We start from the raw sequence: 19,993 nt of genomic DNA, 5'->3' as shown, positions 1-19,993 counted from the left end.
ATTAGGACCTGGAGCACAGCTGGAGCACAGCTGGAGCACAGCTGGAGCAGAGCTTCTGGTTTGACTTGAATGCACACCAGTCCCAACCTACAGCCTAAAATGACATGAAGGAGGTGGCAGAGTTGCTTCAAAATTACAATATGGCTCTGAACCAAAGTGCTGCCCTCAGCCTAGCTGGCAAAATGGGAATTCTCCAGCACAGAGGTTGGGGGGAAGAAAAAAAAAAAAAACCAACCCAGCAAACTTAGTGGGACTGGGTCATAGCTCAGCCAGCAGGAATGTAAGGCACTGTGCTGCTGTCCTGGCTGAAACAGGGTATGCCCTGACAAAAAGGGAAATGTCAACAGAATGAAATGTAATAAGATGAAAATCCTTCCTCTCATTGCTGCGGATTTTGTCCACTTTTGGTACAGGCCATTCAAACTGTAATATTGTTTGTCTGTCAGTATGACTGTCACTGGTGTGTGGCCTCTGACATGCCCTAAGTTCTGCCAGAGCTCCTGGCAGGATGAAGGTGAGGCACAGCTTGCAGGCATTATTTCTGGTTCCATCTTCCCGTGGGACCAGCGTGGTGAGAGAGGGGGACTGGGAGCTGTGGCAGTGTTGCAGTGACACCATGTCCCCAGAAGGCTTGAACACATTCAAAAACATGTTTGCACAGGTAAGATTACAGACTGAAGAAGTTTTCCATGTTTGCTTAGTGAAATTTGCCATTTAAAACAAAACAAGAAGAGGATGATTAGCCATTAAATGTCTGTTTACTGTGTTGAGGTAAACAGCTGGTTTGCAGCATCTGCTTGGGTCAGAGTCTGTTCTGAGCTTTTCTGAGGTGCTTAACACCATGCTTTCCTGACCAGTATTGAAAAATAAATGGTAGGGCTGTTTCTGGTCACTGTGGAGGAACCTTCCAACCTAAGTTTACAAATAAATGAGATGTTTTCTATAATACAAACTAAGTACAGAATTTCTCTCAAATGTATAGATAAGCACAGTTGCACAGGCTTGACCTGTGCTTTTAACTGGCAGTGGTATCCCCTGTCATATTTTTGGTAAGGCAGAGCTTCTCTGTGACCTCTTCCTTCTCATTGATGCAAGCCCACCTCCTCCTCTTTTAAACCCTGTCACACACTGGATGTTCCTTGGAACAGGAATGGGTTTTATCTTTGTGTCTCGATGAAGGTTGAATGCACAGTTATGTATAAAGAGATCAGTTTTTGCTCATTTTTGGCCCATAGAATTAGCTCTACAAAGGAAGTGTATGGGGGCTGTTTGTTGATGCTGGTCTGTGTTGCTGTATGTTTGACAAATGGAGCTGCTTTTCCCCTTGTAACCAGATTAAGAAGGGCAGTGGAATGTAAGCAGAAGTGATGGTATGTAATGTAATTATTATCTGCAGATGATCTCTAGAATTGGTTATTTTGCTGTACCTGATCTTGGTCCTGGCTTTGCCTATATGAAAAAATGTAACCTGTATGAACTCTTTTATAGGAGGAGTAACAAATACTGCACAATATCAAAATAGACTCATGGTCTATGATCCTAAGCAGGTGAGTATCTGTGTTATGTATGTTTTGTTTTGCTTCAAACAGATCTCTTGGCAAATACACGCAAAGATTTTGTAAGGCTGAAAGTGCTGACCATTTGAATTAATGGTGTTTTAAATTCACTTTGTACTGATGTGTGAGTTTAACAGAGTGATGGAGACCCTGACAACTTACTATGTTTTTAAGCCTGTAGGAATTAGAAACATCCTAGGTTAAATACAGAAATGTGCTTTAAATCCCCTGTATTTATCAGTATTTATTTTGCTTGTGGTTTTTTTTTTTTTTTTTGTAATCCAGCAGCCCTGGGCAATGTATACTCAAAGTCAGTGCTCCAAAACTGCTCCTTGTCATTGGCATTTCTGTTTTGAATTGCATATATGGGCCTTTTTGTTTCCTGAATACTTTGAGAACTGTACTACCTGGCCTTACTTACTTACCTGACTTACTCTGCTGACTGCAAGGGTGCCTATCATTTCATTACCCAAGCACCTAAAATATCTTTTAGGGATTATTTCATGCATAATGTATGTGTTTTGATTAGGTTAGCACAGCTCAGTAACCATTTCAGAGGGTTAGGGCATGGTTATGCCCTCTTGCTTGTATTAGGAATTAAAAGTCCTAAGCTTGCAATCAGAGTTGCATAGCCTGATTTACACCCATGTGGAAGAGTATTGACTTTTCTGATTGTAGGATAGGGGCGTTGATTGCTGTATTTGGAACAAAATTGTGCCAGGAGATACTTCCATGTGGTTCCCACTGCCTATTTAAAGCATAGCACATAGGAGGCCTGAAGCAGAAAGCAGGAGATGACACACCTGCCTCTTTCTTTTCGAGGTGCAGTTTTGTCATTGACTACAGATGCTGACTGTCCTAAATCCAAGTAGCAATTACAGGCAGCAATCCTGCTTTGCTTGTGAGGGGGACACATATTTGGATACCCTGTGTTCCTTTCACTTGGGATTCTTCACTTGCTGATGTGAAAGTTGCACCCCAAATTACCGGCGCTGGGGCGAGGAGCCCGGCGCGGCGCGTGAAGAGTTACAGAGGAATTGTGCGCTTGCATTCTTCAAACGACGGCTGCTTCGTGTTTGTACACACAAGCTCTTTTTAAAAATTCTGCTGGCATATTGTTTACGGTGGGTACTGGAAACCATCACATCTGCTCGCATCTCGCGCGGAATCTCAATGGCTCCATCACGGAGCGCCGGCGCCCGCTCCTGCGCGCGGCCTTTGTGGCGAGTCGATAATGCCTGCCATCTGCCACCAAGCACACAGCTACCTGCCAGCGAGCCGCCCGCGCTGACCTCTGCTTCCCCACCGCTGATTAGTATTCACACGCCGCCTTATTAGAAATGACCCTGCCAGGCCCCTCTGTTTCGCTGCCTTTGCAGTGCTTTGAGGCTCACCTGGCAGGCACTGCAGTGGAGGAAGCTAAAGATATAATCAGGGGATGCAGGCAGGCTTTGCAAAGCAGATGGTGTCTGTAGTCTGGTGTTAAGAGACTGGACTGCTAATGCAAACATTAATGCCTAATATTCAACTATTACACATTGAAATGTATAGCTATATATTGTGGGGGTTAAAAGGCAGAAGGCTTAGAGACTCTGGAGTTGCTGCACACGTATCTCCTCACGGATTTTTAACTTCCTCTGCTTAAATTAATCTTATCCCTTGCCAGGTTGTTTGGTTTGGTAGGCATAGCAGGAGCAATTGTTTTCTCAGGTATTTTATACCTGCTTTAATCCCTTGTCTTCCACGTCTTCCTGCCTCTCCCCTAAACAGGTAAAATTCTTGAATACTGTAAATGAGTAAGAAAAATATGCAAAGGGTTGGAACTTTGTAAGTTGCCACAAATAAAGGGTTGACATTAAACCAAATTAATCATTTCAGAAGATTCTTTAGGAAATTATTTTTCCTGTTGCTTTATTCCCCAAGGATAAGATCAAATAAGCTTCTGAATAACAAAAGGCAGAAAAATCTCTCTTCTCACATAACAGAGCTCATTGGTACAGATAATTTTAGCACTGTATACAAAGGAGACATTTAATAGTCTGGTTTAAGGAGAATTTGCTACTGAGTTATAAAGGGAAAAAAAAAACCTTTGAAACCTGATGAGCTAGACAAAAAAAATAGAGCAAGAAATGCCTTTAAATTAATGAACTTAAATGTGAGAATTGTACCACCCATGTGTTGAAAGCCCACTATGCTTATTCAGAGTACAACCAGCACACATTTGGCATATGACCAGAACCAGTATATGCACTTGTGGTTCCTGACCGAGGGTAAGAAGAAAGCAGTACTGTGCTGCTGTTCATTGCACTGGCACTGTAGGTGTGCCTTTGAGCAGTGCTGGACAAGCCCTGTCTCGTTCCAGAACAAGTGGTTGAGCCGTAGCCCGATGCTGCAGAGGAGGGTGTATCACTCCATGGCCGCTGTCCAGAGGAAGCTCTACGTGTTAGGCGGGAACGACCTCGACTACAACAACGATCGCATCCTGGTCCGTCACATCGACTCCTACAGCATAGACGCCGACCAGTGGACCCGCTGCAGCTTCAACATGCTGACAGGTGAGCACTGTACAAAAGGGGGACTGAAACATCTTTTCCCTTTAGATGCTTTTAGTCTGTGGAACTGCATGACTTTGCGACAAGTGCTTCCAATTTAGGGACCAATGTTAGCCAAGAAGACACTTTTCATTACAGTTCTGGCATTCAGCGGTCTACAAAACAGTTGTTTTCGTACATTGTACGTTAAATTTTGAAGAAGTTGCAGATAAATTTAATTTAATTAGATAGTCCAAAATAATTTGTCATAATATTACCAGTACTGTTTTTTAATTCTCCAAAAGCTTGCCTGTGGTATTAGTTTAGCTCCTGGTTTGAGTGTACAAGAGACTGATGTGTCTTTACCATGTAGCATTGTTTTGTAGTGGTTTCTGCTGGCATTATAGAGCAAAGCTTTCACTGAAATCTGTTAACTCTTGCTTATTTCTAAACAGTATCTTCTTAATAAATTACCCAAAAGGACATGTCCTTGTTAGAATTCCACCAAGTCAGAAATTAATTGAGCACTTAGTTAACTACAGGATCTGTAAAGTTCTTCTTGACTTGTTAGGAAGAACTGTTACAGCTGGAACTTGCAAAACACTGCAGCTCACTGTCCCTGCTACCCCGTCCACCAAAGTTCATCTCCATCTGATACAATTCCCAGATGTAGTATCTCCTTGAATCCCAAGGAGAAACATAGAATCATAGAATGGTTTGGGTTGGAAGGCACCTTAAAGATCATCTAGCTCCCAACCCCTGCCATGGGCAGCAACACCTCCCACTACACCCATGTTGGTCAAAGCCCCATCCAACCTTGAGCATTCCCTGGGATTGGGCATCCACAGCTTCTCTGGGCACCCTCACCACCCTCACAGTAAAGACTTTCTTCCTAATATCTAGTCTAAACCTACTCCCTTCCAGCTTGAAGCCAATCCCCCTTGTCCTGTCACAACATGCCCTTTTAAAAGTCCCTCTCCAGCTTTCTGGTAGGCTCTCTGCAGGTAGTGGAAGGCCACAGCTAGGTCACACTGAAGCATTCCCTTCTTCAGGCTGAACAGGTCCCAGTCCTATCAGCCTTTCATCCTAGGAGAGGTGCTCCATTTCACTAATTAACTTGGTGGCCTCCTCTGGACTTGTTCCAGCAGGTCACTATCCTTCCTGTAGTGAGGTCCCCAGAGCTGGACACAGCGCTCCAGGTGGGGTCTCACCAGAGAGAGCACTCACTCACCAGAGTGGAGCAGAGGGGCAGAATCACCTCCCTGAACCTGCTGGCCACACTTCCAGACAGGCATGTGACACACTCTTAGAGAAGCACCAACAGTAGGATTGCTTGGTTTCCATCAAAGTACTGGATGGGCACTAGGGAGAGAGGCATGGATTAAAAAGGAATTACACATGGTCAAACAGAACTAGTTTATGTGTCTTCTGCTCACTAGTTGTTTATTTTATTATGTGGAGGAACTGACAGCCATTGAGAAGGATGTCATCTGATTTGCAACTGCAAAACCCTGGCACTGCAGGTGCCCTCTCATTCTGGAGCTGACCCTGTCCCACTGAATGCTGTGAGGCAGCCTCCTCTCTCCACTCCTCCAGGTTGTTTCCACAACCTGCGCCTTAAGAAGCTGCCTAAGCCTTTCTTTCTGTCAGTGCAACTGGCAGTAAATGTGCTTGGTGAACTGTGTAGTGCAGATTTTTTTTAGGCTGTATTTTTCCTTCAAAATTCCAAACTTGTTGGGAGACCATTGCTATGGGGATGAACCTGGGCAGCATCTCCTGTGATTTTCACCGTACTTGTACCTGGAGGAGCAGGGGCTGCTCAGGTGTGGGCAGCGCAGGAGGGGCGCTTGGTGGGGACCGTGTCTGTCACCTGTGGCACAGGTGAGGAGGGAGCTGATGGTCCCCTGCACAGCCACATTAATGCTCATCTGGGCAGCACCAGGCAGGGCTCCTGAAGAGAGCAAGGAACTGCCCCCATGCCTCACCTTCACTCCGACACATTGGGAATTCTGAAACAGTCAAGCCACTGCCAGGAGTGTTTGCATCCCATTTCAGAACTCCAGCATTCGGTGTTAAAAGGGTTAATTAAACACTGAAAGTGGTTTCTATTTCCTTCTTTGCTTTAGGTCAAAATGAGTCTGGAGTTGCTGTCCACAATGGTAGAATATATTTAGTTGGTGGCTATTCGATTTGGACAAATGAGCCTTTGGCATGTATCCAGGTGAGCAATTCAGGTTTCTTTTAAAGTCTTTTCCAATAATCTTGCAAGTATAAGTATTGCACAGTTGTTATTAAAAAAGGAAAATACATGTGAAGAGGAGAGATTAAGGATATTTCTTATGCAGCCACTGAACTTGCATAAACAGAGAGGAAATACACTAGAAATTTAAAGTATTTCCAGATGAGCCAGTAGATGCAATTCCTCTAAGATATTCCAGCAAACGAGGGCTGAATTGTCTTTCCTTTGGCAAGGTTTGGATAAAATAATGTGTATATATTCACCGGTTACACAACCAATTTCAAAATTAAAAGGGTTGCAGAAATGGATGTTGGGGCTAAGAATTTTTCAGTCCATACTGGGATTTTTCTTTTCTTTCCAAGTTGTGTTTCTGAAGAGCAGCCAGCGTTAACGAGTTCTTCATTGACCAAGTGCAGTCAGCCTGCTACCTGCCCTACTGCTTACTGCCTTAAAGCTTCAATGGAAGTTTTTTGATTCCTGCCCTGGGCAATAGGTTGTCCTACAAACTCATCTGCTTTCCCATCCTTTATAAAAGCAGCTCACCCGCAGATCCACAGCTTTCAGGTATTTTGGTACAGAAATTAGGAATTCTTATCTTTCTGCATATTTCTTAGTGAAAGAGTTCTGCACCACAGCCACTGCTTTGTCACCAGCTGGGCAGTTAAAGGCAGAAACTCCTGTTCATATCTCAGTTTCTGCACTTTTGCTGATAAACAACATTTTTATTAGCTTACAACTTTTTGGATTTTAGAATTTCACCTCCAAACTGTCCCATAAGACTAGAAGTTAGGCTTAGCATAAGAAGGGAGTATATTAGGTTGCCAAGCTGCTGGTCTTACATTGAACACATAGCAGCATGAATCTGTAAAGAGTAAGATAATGCAAGATAAGCAGTAAAATATGTTCTGGTCACTAGTATAATTGTGTTTTAGCAAGTTGTTGGATACCACACCAAAAAATTATTGGAAAAAGTCATTCAGGCTGGCTTGGATATAGCTGACATATAATGCTTGGGTGGAGTAATAGCACGGTGTAGAGGTAGCAGCTGCGCTCCACCAGTGGGCTCGTTTATGATCAACAGGTACTCTGCAGTATTGCTCCTGGGTTTTAATATGGCTTAGTGACAAGCAAAAATAATCCTGGGATCTTGCTTTCTTAAATGGACATTTGTCCACATCCCCAGACTGGTTGTGAACTGGCAGCCTGCCTGACACAATACTCACATAAAAGGGAAAAGAAATATAATGAGTGATTTGGCAGAGCTGTGTGTGCTGTCCCTCCTCAGCTGTTGGCAGTGTGCCTGGCTTTAACCAGCAAAACTAGCCCTTTTATCTTCCAATTGAGGAAAACTGCTCTCTCCTTTGGAAGAAAAAATTCTTCTTTTTCTTTACATTTCTTTACTTACTTTAAGTCAGTAATTTATTCGGCATTCCCTTCTTCCATAGAGCTTCTGTGCCCCCTAAATACCTTGGAGCTGACAAATGATTTGTGCTCTGTGCAGAGTAACCCACTTGCACGGCCGCACGTTCTCCTGCCAGGAAGCAGGATCCAATGTCATTGTTTGCTCCCAAGTGCCTGAGCACTCAGGTTTTGGGTTGGGTGATGAGAACAGCAAATGGATCACCATATCCATAAATAATCTAAAAATTATCTGAAATTACTTTTATGCTGGGATTAATAGTGAATACATGAGGTGGGTGCCAGCAAATTTGTTTCAGCTTTCTTTTGTGATCCCAAAAATATTTTGTATGCTTTGCCATGCAGGTGCTGGATGTCAGCAAAGAGGGGAAGGAAGAGGTATTCTATGGGCCTACGCTCCCCTTTGCTTCCAATGGAATAGCAGCCTGCTTTCTTCCAGCTCCTTATTTCACATGCCCCAACCTTCAGACTCTGCAAGTGCCTCACCACAGGATCGGCACAATGTGACACATTCCTTGCGCTTCATGGAATCGGAAGTGGAGGAGGAAAACATCGAACCCCAGAGGGTTTGATAGAAGGGTTTCTCTGGGTCAGTGAGAGAATCAATCCACTTGGGCTGCTGCTTTACCATCACACATTTGTCTTAAAGTCAGATCCCAGCAGGCGGGAAGGAAGTCCCAAAGGCTGCGTGCGGTTTCTCTCCTCGGCCTCAGACGTAGCAGCAGATGCGTGAGCGCGTTGTGCATTTCTGCCGGTGACCACTTGCTACGTGTCTTCTTCATTTCCTTATGCAACTTCGTCAGGCGTTGTGGATGCTCTCAGCTCTTCCTGGGCCGCCGCTCTTTGGAGTTTGCACATTCAGTTGTTCACCAGTGGCGCTTTCAAAGACAATAAAAAAGCTCTGTTTATGTTGACAAAGATGATATAATACTGTGCTAATTATGCAACTTACTCAATACCTTTGGCAAAAAGAATAACAAATGTGTTGACTTCCAATTCCGAACTCCATCGTTTACAGTTTCTCATTTAATAATACTTCATTTGAAATTTAAATACTTCAAAACAGATTAAAACAAAAATAAAAAACAAACAAGCCCTATAGGATATGAGGAGCAGACAAAAATTGTCTCAGCTGAAAGGCAAAGAAAATGAAGCCTCACGGTTAAACTCAAGTCTCAGCTGAATGTGTTTGTCTGAGAATCTAAAGATTGTTTGGGATGTCATTTACCAAGGTCTACTACCAAATAAATGTTACCTTCTGTCATATGATCAATTCTTCCTGACAGCTGCAGTCTTTTAATGGTGGAGATCAGCCTCTTTACTGTATAATTAAAATGTGCCATTTACTTAATATTTTTAATATCCAGTTTGCAAGGGGTCACCACATTTACAATTATCAATGAACAGTCTCATTTTGTCCAACATATGGTCCCACAAATCACTGGTCTCCAGAGGCTAAACAGGTGTAGAACAATGTCAATATTTATTTATTTATTCTTTCAGTTTATATAGCGTGTCTCCATTCCACTCTCCAGGCATATGCCAGCTCACAGCAAATACTCTAACCTGGTGTATTTTGGCTTTGCTTGGCTACTGCAGTCCCTGTCTCTTATCTCTGTGTTTTATTTACATATTGAACAAAAATGTCAATGTTTGTAAATATTAACCAAGCATGTAATTAAATCTTTCTCTATTTCTGATTTATGGATACTCTGCACTTCTCTGCCTTACCTACTGATCAGCTCCCTGCCACTGTGCTGCCTGAGCAGACCTATCAAATTCCTGCTGATGCTCCTGCTAATGCCACATGTGAAATGTGCTGCAGCAGTAGCCCGTGGCTGCTGGACAGGAACAGGCTTGACTTCGTCCAGTGAGCAGCACTTTCTAATCAAAACTATCTTTTAAGGGTTTGATTACAGGGAGGTAACTTTATTATCATTTTTGTCTCCAGCTGGGCAGTGTACTGGTGGAACATACCCTTTCCTTTTCCATACTTATCAAGTTAGAATGTTTTATGGTTGGGTTTTTGGTTGTGTTTTTTTTTTTGCTGAGCTTCCTCACTTTCCTTGCCTCGAGCAGAGCTGCAGCTGCACAGTCTTTGCCTGGCACACTGACTCGAGTTGCTAACACCATCTCCCTGTGTGCACCAAGCACGCTTATATCTAGGCAGCACTTTTCTCTATGCTGCGTGGGAGCTGGGTAGGCTGTACATCGAGACATGTTTTAATTTCTTGGTTTCATTTCTTTGATCTCCTGGAAATCTGCATGCTCTGACAGTCCATTTACAGAAATTGTTTTCCTGTGGGAGCTGCAGGGCCCAAGCCAGGCAAGTATACAAACTTTGACTTAGGTGTGGCTTTCAGGGCCACAAACGGAGTGCCTGTCTCAGTTTCAAGAGGAGGGTGGCTAAAATAATCAAAACCTGTGCAGGGGCTTTGAGTCTCATCCTGGAGGTACCACACCAGGTGAGGTGAGTGATCCGCTTTTGTGTCGGGGGCAGAACCAACACTTCCTGTTTGTAAAGCCCAGGGCACTTCTGGACAATTGTGCAAAATGTCTTTTCTGTGTCTCAGCTTAGTCTGGAGACTTTTATTCCTAGGTCTTCATGGCTGTTTCTAAACTGCTGCTTCTGGAGAGCAGGGGGAGGGATCAGGATGACTGCTGAGCAGCGGCAGAAAGTGGCAGCAGTGGCCTTTGAGAAGCAGAGGGGGGCAGCTTCCTTATGCAAAGCAGCATGTGCCTCTTGGTTCGAGGTCTGAAAGGCAAGAAAGTTGTTTATCATGTTTGTTCTGCCCTTTAGACACTTCTACTGCTCTGGTTGTTGTCACCAATTGTCTACACTGTGAATGGCAGTTTTAAACAGCTGTGCAATTGCATTATATTGGTTAGGGGTGCCTCTGCCACAGAGCCTCAGGACAACACATATGCTCCTATTAGTGTCAGGATCCCACTCTGGCTCTTAATCATCAGGCTCCACTGATTACAGAGGTCTTTCACAGCAACCTCTTAGTCAATTAAGTTTTTGTGTCACACTTTTCTGTCTGGGTCTTTCTGCTTTTGTTGCAGGACCTACAGGACAGATGGAGGGTGCTTTGCTGCACCTGAAGTCAGAAAATGCCTCATAGCCCTTGCCAGATGAGCAAAACCCAGTTAATTATTGCCAGGTAAGAAAAGAGAGGAGTGTGGATGCAAAGAGCAGACAGAGAGCACCCTGCTGTGGCTGAGGGGTCTCAGCTGCAAGGAGCCAGGATGGGAGAGCCAGGCTGGCTTCACCTGCTACCTGCAGCTGTGCAGGACTCCTGCAAAGGCTGCCTGGTAACCTGCTGTTTCTGAATCATCATGTCCTCGCTCTGCCATCCTTCCATTGAATGTCTCTGGCTTCTAAAACTGCCATGGTTGCGGAATCCTGTGCATGACCTCCTGATCCACCTGTGATGTTCCTGTGATTTTGGGCAGACCTGAACCCAGCCTTTGTCCCTATCCAGCCTGCTGGTTTTGGTACGTACCTCTGACATAGTTTAGCTCCATTTTTCCACACAGCCTTAAAGCTGTCCAGAACAAGAATATTATTTCCATGCTTGCTGGTTCTGTTGCCAGAGTATGACCATCACAGTGTGAGAGCAGATGCCAGCACAAGTCATTTATCCAGCTAGGAGTGTGCAAGCTAAGGGGACAAGTTGCAACCAGTGAGAACTCACTACTGTTTCAGGGAAAGAGGTGTTCTTACCAGTGAATAACGCAGCAGTCACTGACTGTCCTGTTTGAAAAAAAAAGTGCAGTTCTGTGCCCTGAATTCCTTAGGTTTACACATTAAGGCTATTATATCTGTAGCTAAGACTTTTGGGCCACAAGGTCTTGAAGAGCTGTACTGAAGGGCTATTCTCTGATCTTTTTCAGGCCACACCCATAAAAAATAATATTCATACCTTTATATAGCTTTAATTAAGGTATATAAATATATGTACTTCACAAGCAGCAGCAGCACCATAAATATATATACTTCACAAGCAGCAGCAGCACTAACAGCCTCTTCTGCCACTTTGGTGTTTCTTGAGCATTTCACACCCAAGTGCTGACTAAAGAAACACTCACATTTGATAAGCCAGTGTGCAGCAGTTCTGCTTCTGTACAGTAATGTTTCTGTAATCCTTTAACTTCTAGTTGTAGCTTACGATTTTCTTCTTAGTTTAGCAGCTTTTGAGCCAAGTTCCTGACTTTCAGAAGAGCTGAAACTTCTGTAACTCTTTTTCATCTAGATTTTGCCTTCCCCAGTTACCCTCCCCCAAACCTGTACAGACATTTAGTACATCAGTTGCAGAATGGTGGAGAAACAGATAATTGAATATTCACACATGCAGAAACAACCCAGGCAGAATGTGGAACAATGTGGAAACAGGCGCGAAAAGAGGCGGCATCTGTTTATTGAAAATTAAAATGTAGAATAAATTAAGAGGGCAAGGTTAAAACACTTCATCTGCAGACAGAGTTTGTAGGGGAAGAAGACTGCAGGAAGTTTAGCACACAGACTGTGTATAAAGGACTTATGCAGTTCTATTTTTGCAAAATGAGGAGTTTTTTCCCCCTCCAAGGACATTTTATAAAGGGATAAAGTGTCCACATAAAGAATGGTTTTCCAGTAGAGATGATTATATATAGCAGTTTCACAGTAATGCCAGAATTAAAATGCTTAAAACGTTAATGTTGCAATGCTTCAAGTACTGAAGAACAAAGTATTTTTAGCAATACCCTCAATTCATGTAAGTAAATGCTGTGCTAATTTTTCCACCGGTGCCTCTGCAGGTCATGCTGGGCCTTTCTAAAACAAATAATGAATTAGCAAATTTGCATTTTTAATGCCTGTTTTGGTGTCATTCTGTAAGGAGAAGGGTAGAGCCAAGATAGTGTTTGATGGACTGACAAATGCAGTGAATTTGGTTGTAATGTGGAATTAATCTGCTGGCATTTCCAAAGGCCTGTAAAGATAGTACATCTACAAATAGAGGATCTGAGCTTTTGCTTTTTTTTGTTGTTGTTGTTGTTGTTGTTTTTGTTCTGTACATATCTTTGCACTTTGTACATTAGGCTTGCAAAAGGATTATCACTTTAAAGCTGCTCAAGTAGACAAAAGCCATACCCTAGTCATTCATCATAAAACAAGCTTAATTATGCTAGGACATATTGACACTGCATCAGATTTTTAATCTTCAACATAATTTTATAACCATTGCTAACAGATGGGCTGATTACACTGAATTTGAGTTTTAAGTAATAGTTAAAAATTCTAAAATATGATTAAACTGGAAATACCCATTGCATACCTAATTTTCAAAAAGCTTCTGAAAGAAGGAAAACCAGAATGCAGTAAAACCTCTTTTTTTGTTTCCTGAGGGAACTATATTGCATTTAAGTGCAGAGTTATAAAGTTCCTTAGATGACCAAGCAGTTTATGCTATTGGCAGCTCCTCTCCTGTTCAATTATAACAGATAGGCCAGGACCTTATTCTTTCCATGGGTCTGCTGCTCTATTCCAGCATAAAAGACATGAATTTCTCTATTTCAGAACCTCTTTTTTATCAAAACACGTACTCTCCCTTTTTTTTTTCTCCATGGAAAATGAAAGCAAAGAGTAATTTAAATTAGGATATTTCTGCTCTTCAATAACAATAACAAATGTAAAATTCTTATGAAACAGAGGGATTAGTCCTTTGTAGGACTAATGGAAGTCACATGTGAATTCTGAACAGAAGGTATTTTTTTCATGTTATTTTGTTAAGGTTACTAAAGGAAAGATAAGCCAGTCTTCCCTCTGCCTGCCATTGTTCATCATGTGCTGGACATGTGTTCCATATCACAGGGTGATAATGGGTCAGAGGTGATTGGTATTCTGAATTCTGCAATAGGGGAAATATACAGATTAAATACTGTCTATTTAGATTTCAATTCTATACATTGCAGAAAAAAAAAGAGTGTTTAGTATATATACACACACATCACAAAAATGTGTCCTCTTATGTCCTGGAACAGTCCTCTGGCCACAGAGATCAGTGTGGAAAATTCTGGCAAGGCTTATGATGGCTCGGTTTTAGACAGGTCTCCCATCACCAGTATCAGTATTTCCAAATGAAAGGACACTCTGGTCACAGACTGAGGGCAAGAAAAAGCATACTGAAACAAAAAATTTTGTTAAAACTCCAATGACAAACAGTGATTCTATAGTTATGAGTAATTAATTAAGATTTCTATTGTTTTGACTGGGGTGGAGTTAATTTTCTTCACTGTGTCTTCGCAGAGATGTTTTTGTTATTGCTGAGCAGGGCTTACACAGAGCCAAGGCCTCTTCTGCTTCTTGTACTGCCACGCTGGGGACAGGGCTGGGGGTGCTTGGGAGGCTGGGAGGAGACACAGCTGGGACAGCTGGCCCAAACTGACCAAAGGGACATTCCAGACCATGGGACATCATGCTCAGTCCATAAAGTAGGGGAAGAAGGAAGATACATTTAGACTTATTGTGTTCATCTTGCCACCTTCCATGCTACACTGTTACATGTGATTGGGCCCTGCTGTCCTGGAGATGGCTGAACACCTGCCTGCCCTGGGGAAGCAGTGAGTTTATTCCTTGCTCTGCTTTATTTGCTGCTATTCCTATTTATGGCTGTTGCCTTCCCCATTAAACTGTCTTTGCCTCAACCAAGGAGTTTCCTACCTTTTACCCTTTCAATTCTCTCCCCAGTCCCACTGGTGGGGGAGCAGCTGTGTGGGGCTTGGCTGCTGGCTGGGGTTAAGCCATCACACCATTCAAAACTGCTTAATACCACCAACTTTTCATTATATAGATGGGTTTGAATAATGAATTTTTTCTGAATTAGGTATTCTAGCTACAATGTTATTTTCAGGATCTTTTCACCATCCTTTGCAGAATTTACAGCTGCAGAATATGTTCATCCATGCAGCAGTGGTATTTTAAAACAATATACTGGAAGACATCCTTGCCATCCTGTAAGTAAAACACCCCTGCAATGAGCAGCAATCTTCAAATGAGTGAGGTTACTTAGAGCCTCATCTTACGTGACCTTCAGTGTTTCCAGGGATGGAGTGTCTACCAATTCTATGAGAAACTAGTCCTAGTGTTTCACCATCCTCATAATAAAAAAAACCCTTTCATATATCTAGTCTAAATCTACCCTTTTTTAAACCAAACTGTTCAGTGTAAAATACTATAGAAAGGTTTAATTTAAATGATGTTTATTGCCTTAAGCAGCCTCGATACAGACAGCATCTAATATGATATATATTTTTTTTAGCTTTTAGGTTTTTCTATATTTTAGTTAAAACCAGCATTTTCTTAGTTCCTCCTGACTGGTTTTGGACTGCTGTTTGGTGTATGCTTGGTAGGTCAGCATAAACTAGCACTCTGCAAGCCTTCCTCTCATTAATATTATTGGAACTATCAGTCTGTTCTGCCAATGTCCGTACCACCCATCAGATCCCCCATTTGGCACTGCTTGATGACTATGATGCAAAATGCCTTGTTTCTGTTTGCATTAACTTTGTGACAAAGAAGAATGATATTTTCCAAACTGTTTAAATTAGTTTCTCATGTGCCAGGAGCTGCTATGCATTTACATGAAGTCCTGTTGCTTTTTCAGAAACCTCCAGCCACTACAAATAGTATTAAATATGTCCTTAATAACCTGCTGAACACATTTTTAAGTGCTTCATTGTAATGTCTGTTCTATCCTTTAAAATCACAGTTTCTACTTTCAGGAAGTAATACTACAGTCAGACATCTGTTCTGGGATCTACTGTGTGGTAGGATTCAAATTTCAAAAGCATCTCAATAATTTCTCTTGGAGAGGGGTGTTTTTAATTTTTTTCAAAAAAGCTTTTCAGAAGCAGAATCCTTCTGGGATGAATAAAACTCCAGGTACATAAGCTTACAAGAAGCTACAAAGCAAGTTCAATAAGTTACTTTCATAATGAAAAGAACCTCCATGTTCTGCACTATTAAGGAGCCTAAAGAGGCTTTTAGTTACTGCATTATCTGAAGTACCGATAGCTGATTTAGGCAAGAAGATTATCTAGTTCAACTTGATAAGATTACTGTAACGAAAGGGAAGCTGCTCTGAACAAGATTTTAGGGATTTTTTGTGGAGCTATTAGACATAAAAATAAATTTTTCCTTCCTGTTAACATTGTAAAATTAAAATGTGAGTAACTTTAAAAGTAAGAGTCTGCTCACTGGTGTTGCCATTAATGGCAAACCCACTCCAAAGTCCAGTAAGTTGTTTCAGAAATTTTCAGAAAGCTTCAGATTATTGAGGGAAGTGAAAAGTACAGAGACCATAGACGTTAATGAAAGCTTCCTGAGCACTTAAGGAAAAAAAATGTAGAAAAAGTTACAGAGCTAGATCCAGTCTGGAAAGACCCATAACACAGCACAATATTTGAAAGAGCCAACTTTCCCAGCAAACAGGAATAATTACTAGCCTATCATCAAATTCATCAAATGATGAGTATTTTAATTAGAAGTCTTCTCTCTTCTTTTTCCCTCTCACGTTTCACACCTAGTGTAAATGGATAACTAACAATGTCATGACTAATGAAAAGACCATTGGGACCCCTGGAAAATACAGGTCAGTTTTAAGAACATGGCATTGAGAAGGAAGGGAACAGGAAATCTAAACCAGCCTTTTCTTATATTACCCACAAAGAAAACAGACAGGTTTTACAATGGAATATGAAATACTGAAATGTTTTAATTCAGGTGGAAGTAAGTTAAAGACAGCTATATACATTCTGTGCAACATAAACATATTAAAAAAAATCCTCTCTCTTAACACAAACTTTACCACATTGGCACAACCCCTGGTGAATGCACTGCATTCAACAAGTTGAATACTAGAGAGCACATATTTTTCCCCTTCTACTAAAATAATAAATTAGAAATTACATAATTATGATTTTCTTAATAACAGACTGAATAAGATTTTCAAAAGTACACTATTAAGAGGGACAGGTCTCATTCAATGTGAACTAAGTTGTGAAATTCTTTGAAATCCTGTCTTGTATATTGCAATATAGGCTCTGTTCATACAGATATTTGAATCTGTAATAAATTAGCTTTCAATCTTTTTATTGCTATTCATCAGGATATTGAGTCAATCTTCAAATGCATGACAGTAATAAATATCATAAGTTTTTTTTTTTTAATTAATACATAAATTGGGGGGGAAATTGTGGAACAACCACAAAAATTGATACATATATTTCCATTGTAAAGAAAAAGAACTTGTCTAGTGTGTCGTAGTCTGTAGTTTTAGGTACCAACAAAGTCATAATGTCCAAGAGGAAAGGATTATTCACCAGCATATTACTGATCTGTCTCATTTTCCAGTTTTTGTATCTCATTTTGTCCAGCCTCTGCAAGGTGAGATAAGAGTCTCTTATAGGCTTCTCTGTTGAGGGGAAAAAAACAACATATAACACGTTACTTTAATAATCTCACACATCCTAGGAGTAAAAGTGTGTAATTCTCAAACACATTGTTTAGATATTGAAATATTAAAACATTTTAACTTCCCCCCTCCTATTCAGCTGCTTTTTTGCTGTGACTCTTTAGCATGGCCAGATCAGAGGAAGACTAGGGACTGCACTGTTTACAGCTAGAAGTGTTGTGGAGCTGCTTAGAAGCCTACTTGTTTAGTAAACTGCTGTGAAATACAAGTCCCTTATTTAAAAACGTGGAGTTTTCAAGGCCTAGATGATATTAGCATTCAGACTTGATGATGTTTGCAATCCCTGTGACTCTCACCACAGCATAGTGATGTGAGCCCCTCACACTTGGGTGCAGCCCAAGCACTGAACCAGATTCAGAACCACCATCCTCAACCAAGGACAATGACTGTTTTAAAATAAACCTGGAATTCACAAGGGAACTGTCACTCAAGTGGATTTTCCAGAAGAGTGCATATGTGTTGATGAGACTTTTCACCTTAAGTTCATTCTAATACTCTCCAACCTAAACAATGTAATTATTATTAAAGTACTGCCTCTGACATTTAGGTATTTTCTAATTATCTATTTTGGTCATGAAATATTAACTTGAGCAAACAAAACTGCAGTTTTCATACTAGTTCCTTGCAATTACAACACTGGACATCACCACTATAAGCGTCTAATGCAACTTCTGAACCTTTCTTATTTTATAGATATGGATTTGCACTTTAATGTCTACAATAATTGCACTGAATATGTTAATATCATGTTATTTAGAGTCTAGGACTGAAAAGAGAAAATCAGGTGTCCTTGAAGAGAGAAAATTAGTGTTCTTACAATAAAATGCTCATGGATCACCTCAGGCTGCTGGGTAATGGAGCACATTCTAAATATATATTACTAATAGAAAACATTGACAACAGATTAGTTAATATATATGGTTTAAGTGATGAGGATAAAGGAAATGGAGCTCTTCAGTAATCTCCAAGCATGCATTTCAGGAAGCTCAAACAACCTGCATGCTTTCAGCATTTTGTAGATAATGGGATCAATGTTGCCATATTAAAAGTATTTAACAAAAGAAAAACAAGCAAAAATTTTAGCTATGAAACACATTATCAAAGGATGAAAAGCAGGTCATGTGGAAATCCTACATATAACGCTATTTCAGGCTGATCCTGCGCAAATTCTCTTAAATAAAAACAAATGCAGTTGTTGGTAGTGGTTAGTAAAAAGTGAGTAATATATTTATAAATTAATTAAATACATTTTTCATTAAATGGAAGATAAATACCCTGTGAGTATCCTTCAGTGTCTCACAAGTTATTCTTGCACAACTCTGTCTCTTGGACTTATAGCCCAGGCCCTGCCGACACACACCTCAAAACTTCCCCAGTGTGAGTTATGAGTGGATCCTCTCCTTTGAGTAGTCCCAGGATGTGCAGCAATGCAAACACAAGGGCCAGTTCCTTGCCCAGACCACAGGAGAGTCATGGGCAGCCTTCCAGGGAGCAGCACTAACAGGACAAGCTCCACACGAGGCAGAGCTTCCTGGAGTTTTGTAGCAGTACTTGCAGAGATGCTGAAAGGTCAGTGCTGCAACTGCACCCAGACACCACCATCCCTTCCTGCAGAGCTGTTCCCCTCCTGTGCTATTTTCTCCTAATGCCAGATGGATTCAAGTGTCTAATAGTTCTGTCCTGAGTTCTTGTGGGGCAAACGGAGGAAGTGTGAGCCTGCTGTGCCTATTGGAGCCAGCCTTTCCTGGACACCCACAACTCTTCTAAGTTCAGATTATGAGAGAGCTCTTGATTTTAAGTTGGGGGTATTTATTTTCCAAGCATCTCAGACCTTACAAGAGGTCATTTCACATATGACCTATAAAGTCCTCTAAAACAGGGACTAACAGGAAAATTCTTTGGGTAAGGAATTCTTAATTCTATTTTGCAACATAGATTGTAGAGACAACTTGGCTTGACAAAAATTCTACTCTGGTCTGTGGACCCTAGTATCAAAATATCTTTGGAAATATATAGCAAATATAGATGGCTTAACACCATGAAAGGCTTGAGTTAAGGGAGATTTCTGGCTGAAAACACTTAAAAATCACTCATTTTTGAATGTCTGTGCTGCTGTCTTAACGCTGCTTTCTTTCAACAGAATAAACCTCTACTGTTCATTATCAAAAATAATATTAAATGAAAATCAAACCTCTGTGCAGCATTTCTTCCAAGGCCTTGTTTGTGCTCGGAATCCTTCAGGGACTGTGTGATTGTGGGAATCAGGCTGGTAACTAAAGTCTGATCCAAGACTGCCACTGTTTCCAGTATGCTGAAAACCCGGTGATCATAGACAGCAGTGTAGTCCTGGATAAAGTGCCTGAGGGGGATACAGGGGCATTTAATGCAGGGTCAAAATGAGATGTAGAGAACATGCCAACAACAACTGTAGAGTACAATCAGAACAAACAATCTGGCTGCATAGCAATTTTCATATTGTTACACTGGAATACTCTACCAGGAATACTTTCTCTAAACAAAGGATGGTTTTGAAGCCTAATGCTAAAAATTCCACACATTTTATTTTCAAGTAATTTGTCAGATTCTGCTGCTGCTTCACCAGGACTGCCTTGCTTGTAATGTGTGTGAATGCAAAACTAAACCGTATATTTATTATTAGTTAAATAATAATTGTAATAAAAAGACTAACAAAACAAGAGTTTTAGATTGAAATTTGCAGAAACAATGTTGGCA

General features: G+C 41.2%; 2 protein-coding genes across 2 annotated transcripts in view; one reads left to right on the top strand and one right to left on the bottom strand.

Moving 5' to 3' along the window:
* KLHL32 (kelch like family member 32) overlaps nucleotides 1-9,014 on the top strand; it is a 95,052-nt gene extending 86,038 nt beyond the window's left edge. Inside the window, exons 7-10 of the mRNA XM_009093408.4 lie at nucleotides 1,489-1,547; nucleotides 3,919-4,111; nucleotides 6,214-6,308; nucleotides 8,091-9,014. Of these exons, the coding sequence (XP_009091656.1) occupies nucleotides 1,489-1,547; nucleotides 3,919-4,111; nucleotides 6,214-6,308; nucleotides 8,091-8,252 (509 nt within the window). The 3' untranslated portion in view covers nucleotides 8,253-9,014. The remainder of the gene's footprint in view (nucleotides 1-1,488; nucleotides 1,548-3,918; nucleotides 4,112-6,213; nucleotides 6,309-8,090) is intronic.
* Nucleotides 9,015-16,481: 7,467 nt separating this feature from the next.
* Nucleotides 16,482-19,993, bottom strand: part of MMS22L (MMS22 like, DNA repair protein) — an 89,680-nt gene continuing 86,168 nt past the window's right edge. Inside the window, exons 24-25 of the mRNA XM_018918181.3 lie at nucleotides 19,452-19,619; nucleotides 16,482-17,200 (exon numbers count right to left, since the gene is read on the bottom strand). Coding sequence (XP_018773726.3) covers nucleotides 17,116-17,200; nucleotides 19,452-19,619 — 253 coding nt within the window. The 3' untranslated portion in view covers nucleotides 16,482-17,115. The remainder of the gene's footprint in view (nucleotides 17,201-19,451; nucleotides 19,620-19,993) is intronic.

This window comes from Serinus canaria, chromosome 3, assembly GCF_022539315.1.
Source record: "Serinus canaria isolate serCan28SL12 chromosome 3, serCan2020, whole genome shotgun sequence".
Classification (NCBI taxonomy): domain Eukaryota; kingdom Metazoa; phylum Chordata; class Aves; order Passeriformes; family Fringillidae; genus Serinus; species Serinus canaria.
Note: the sequence above shows the minus strand (reverse complement) of the source record. Positions and strands in the feature narration are given on the sequence as shown.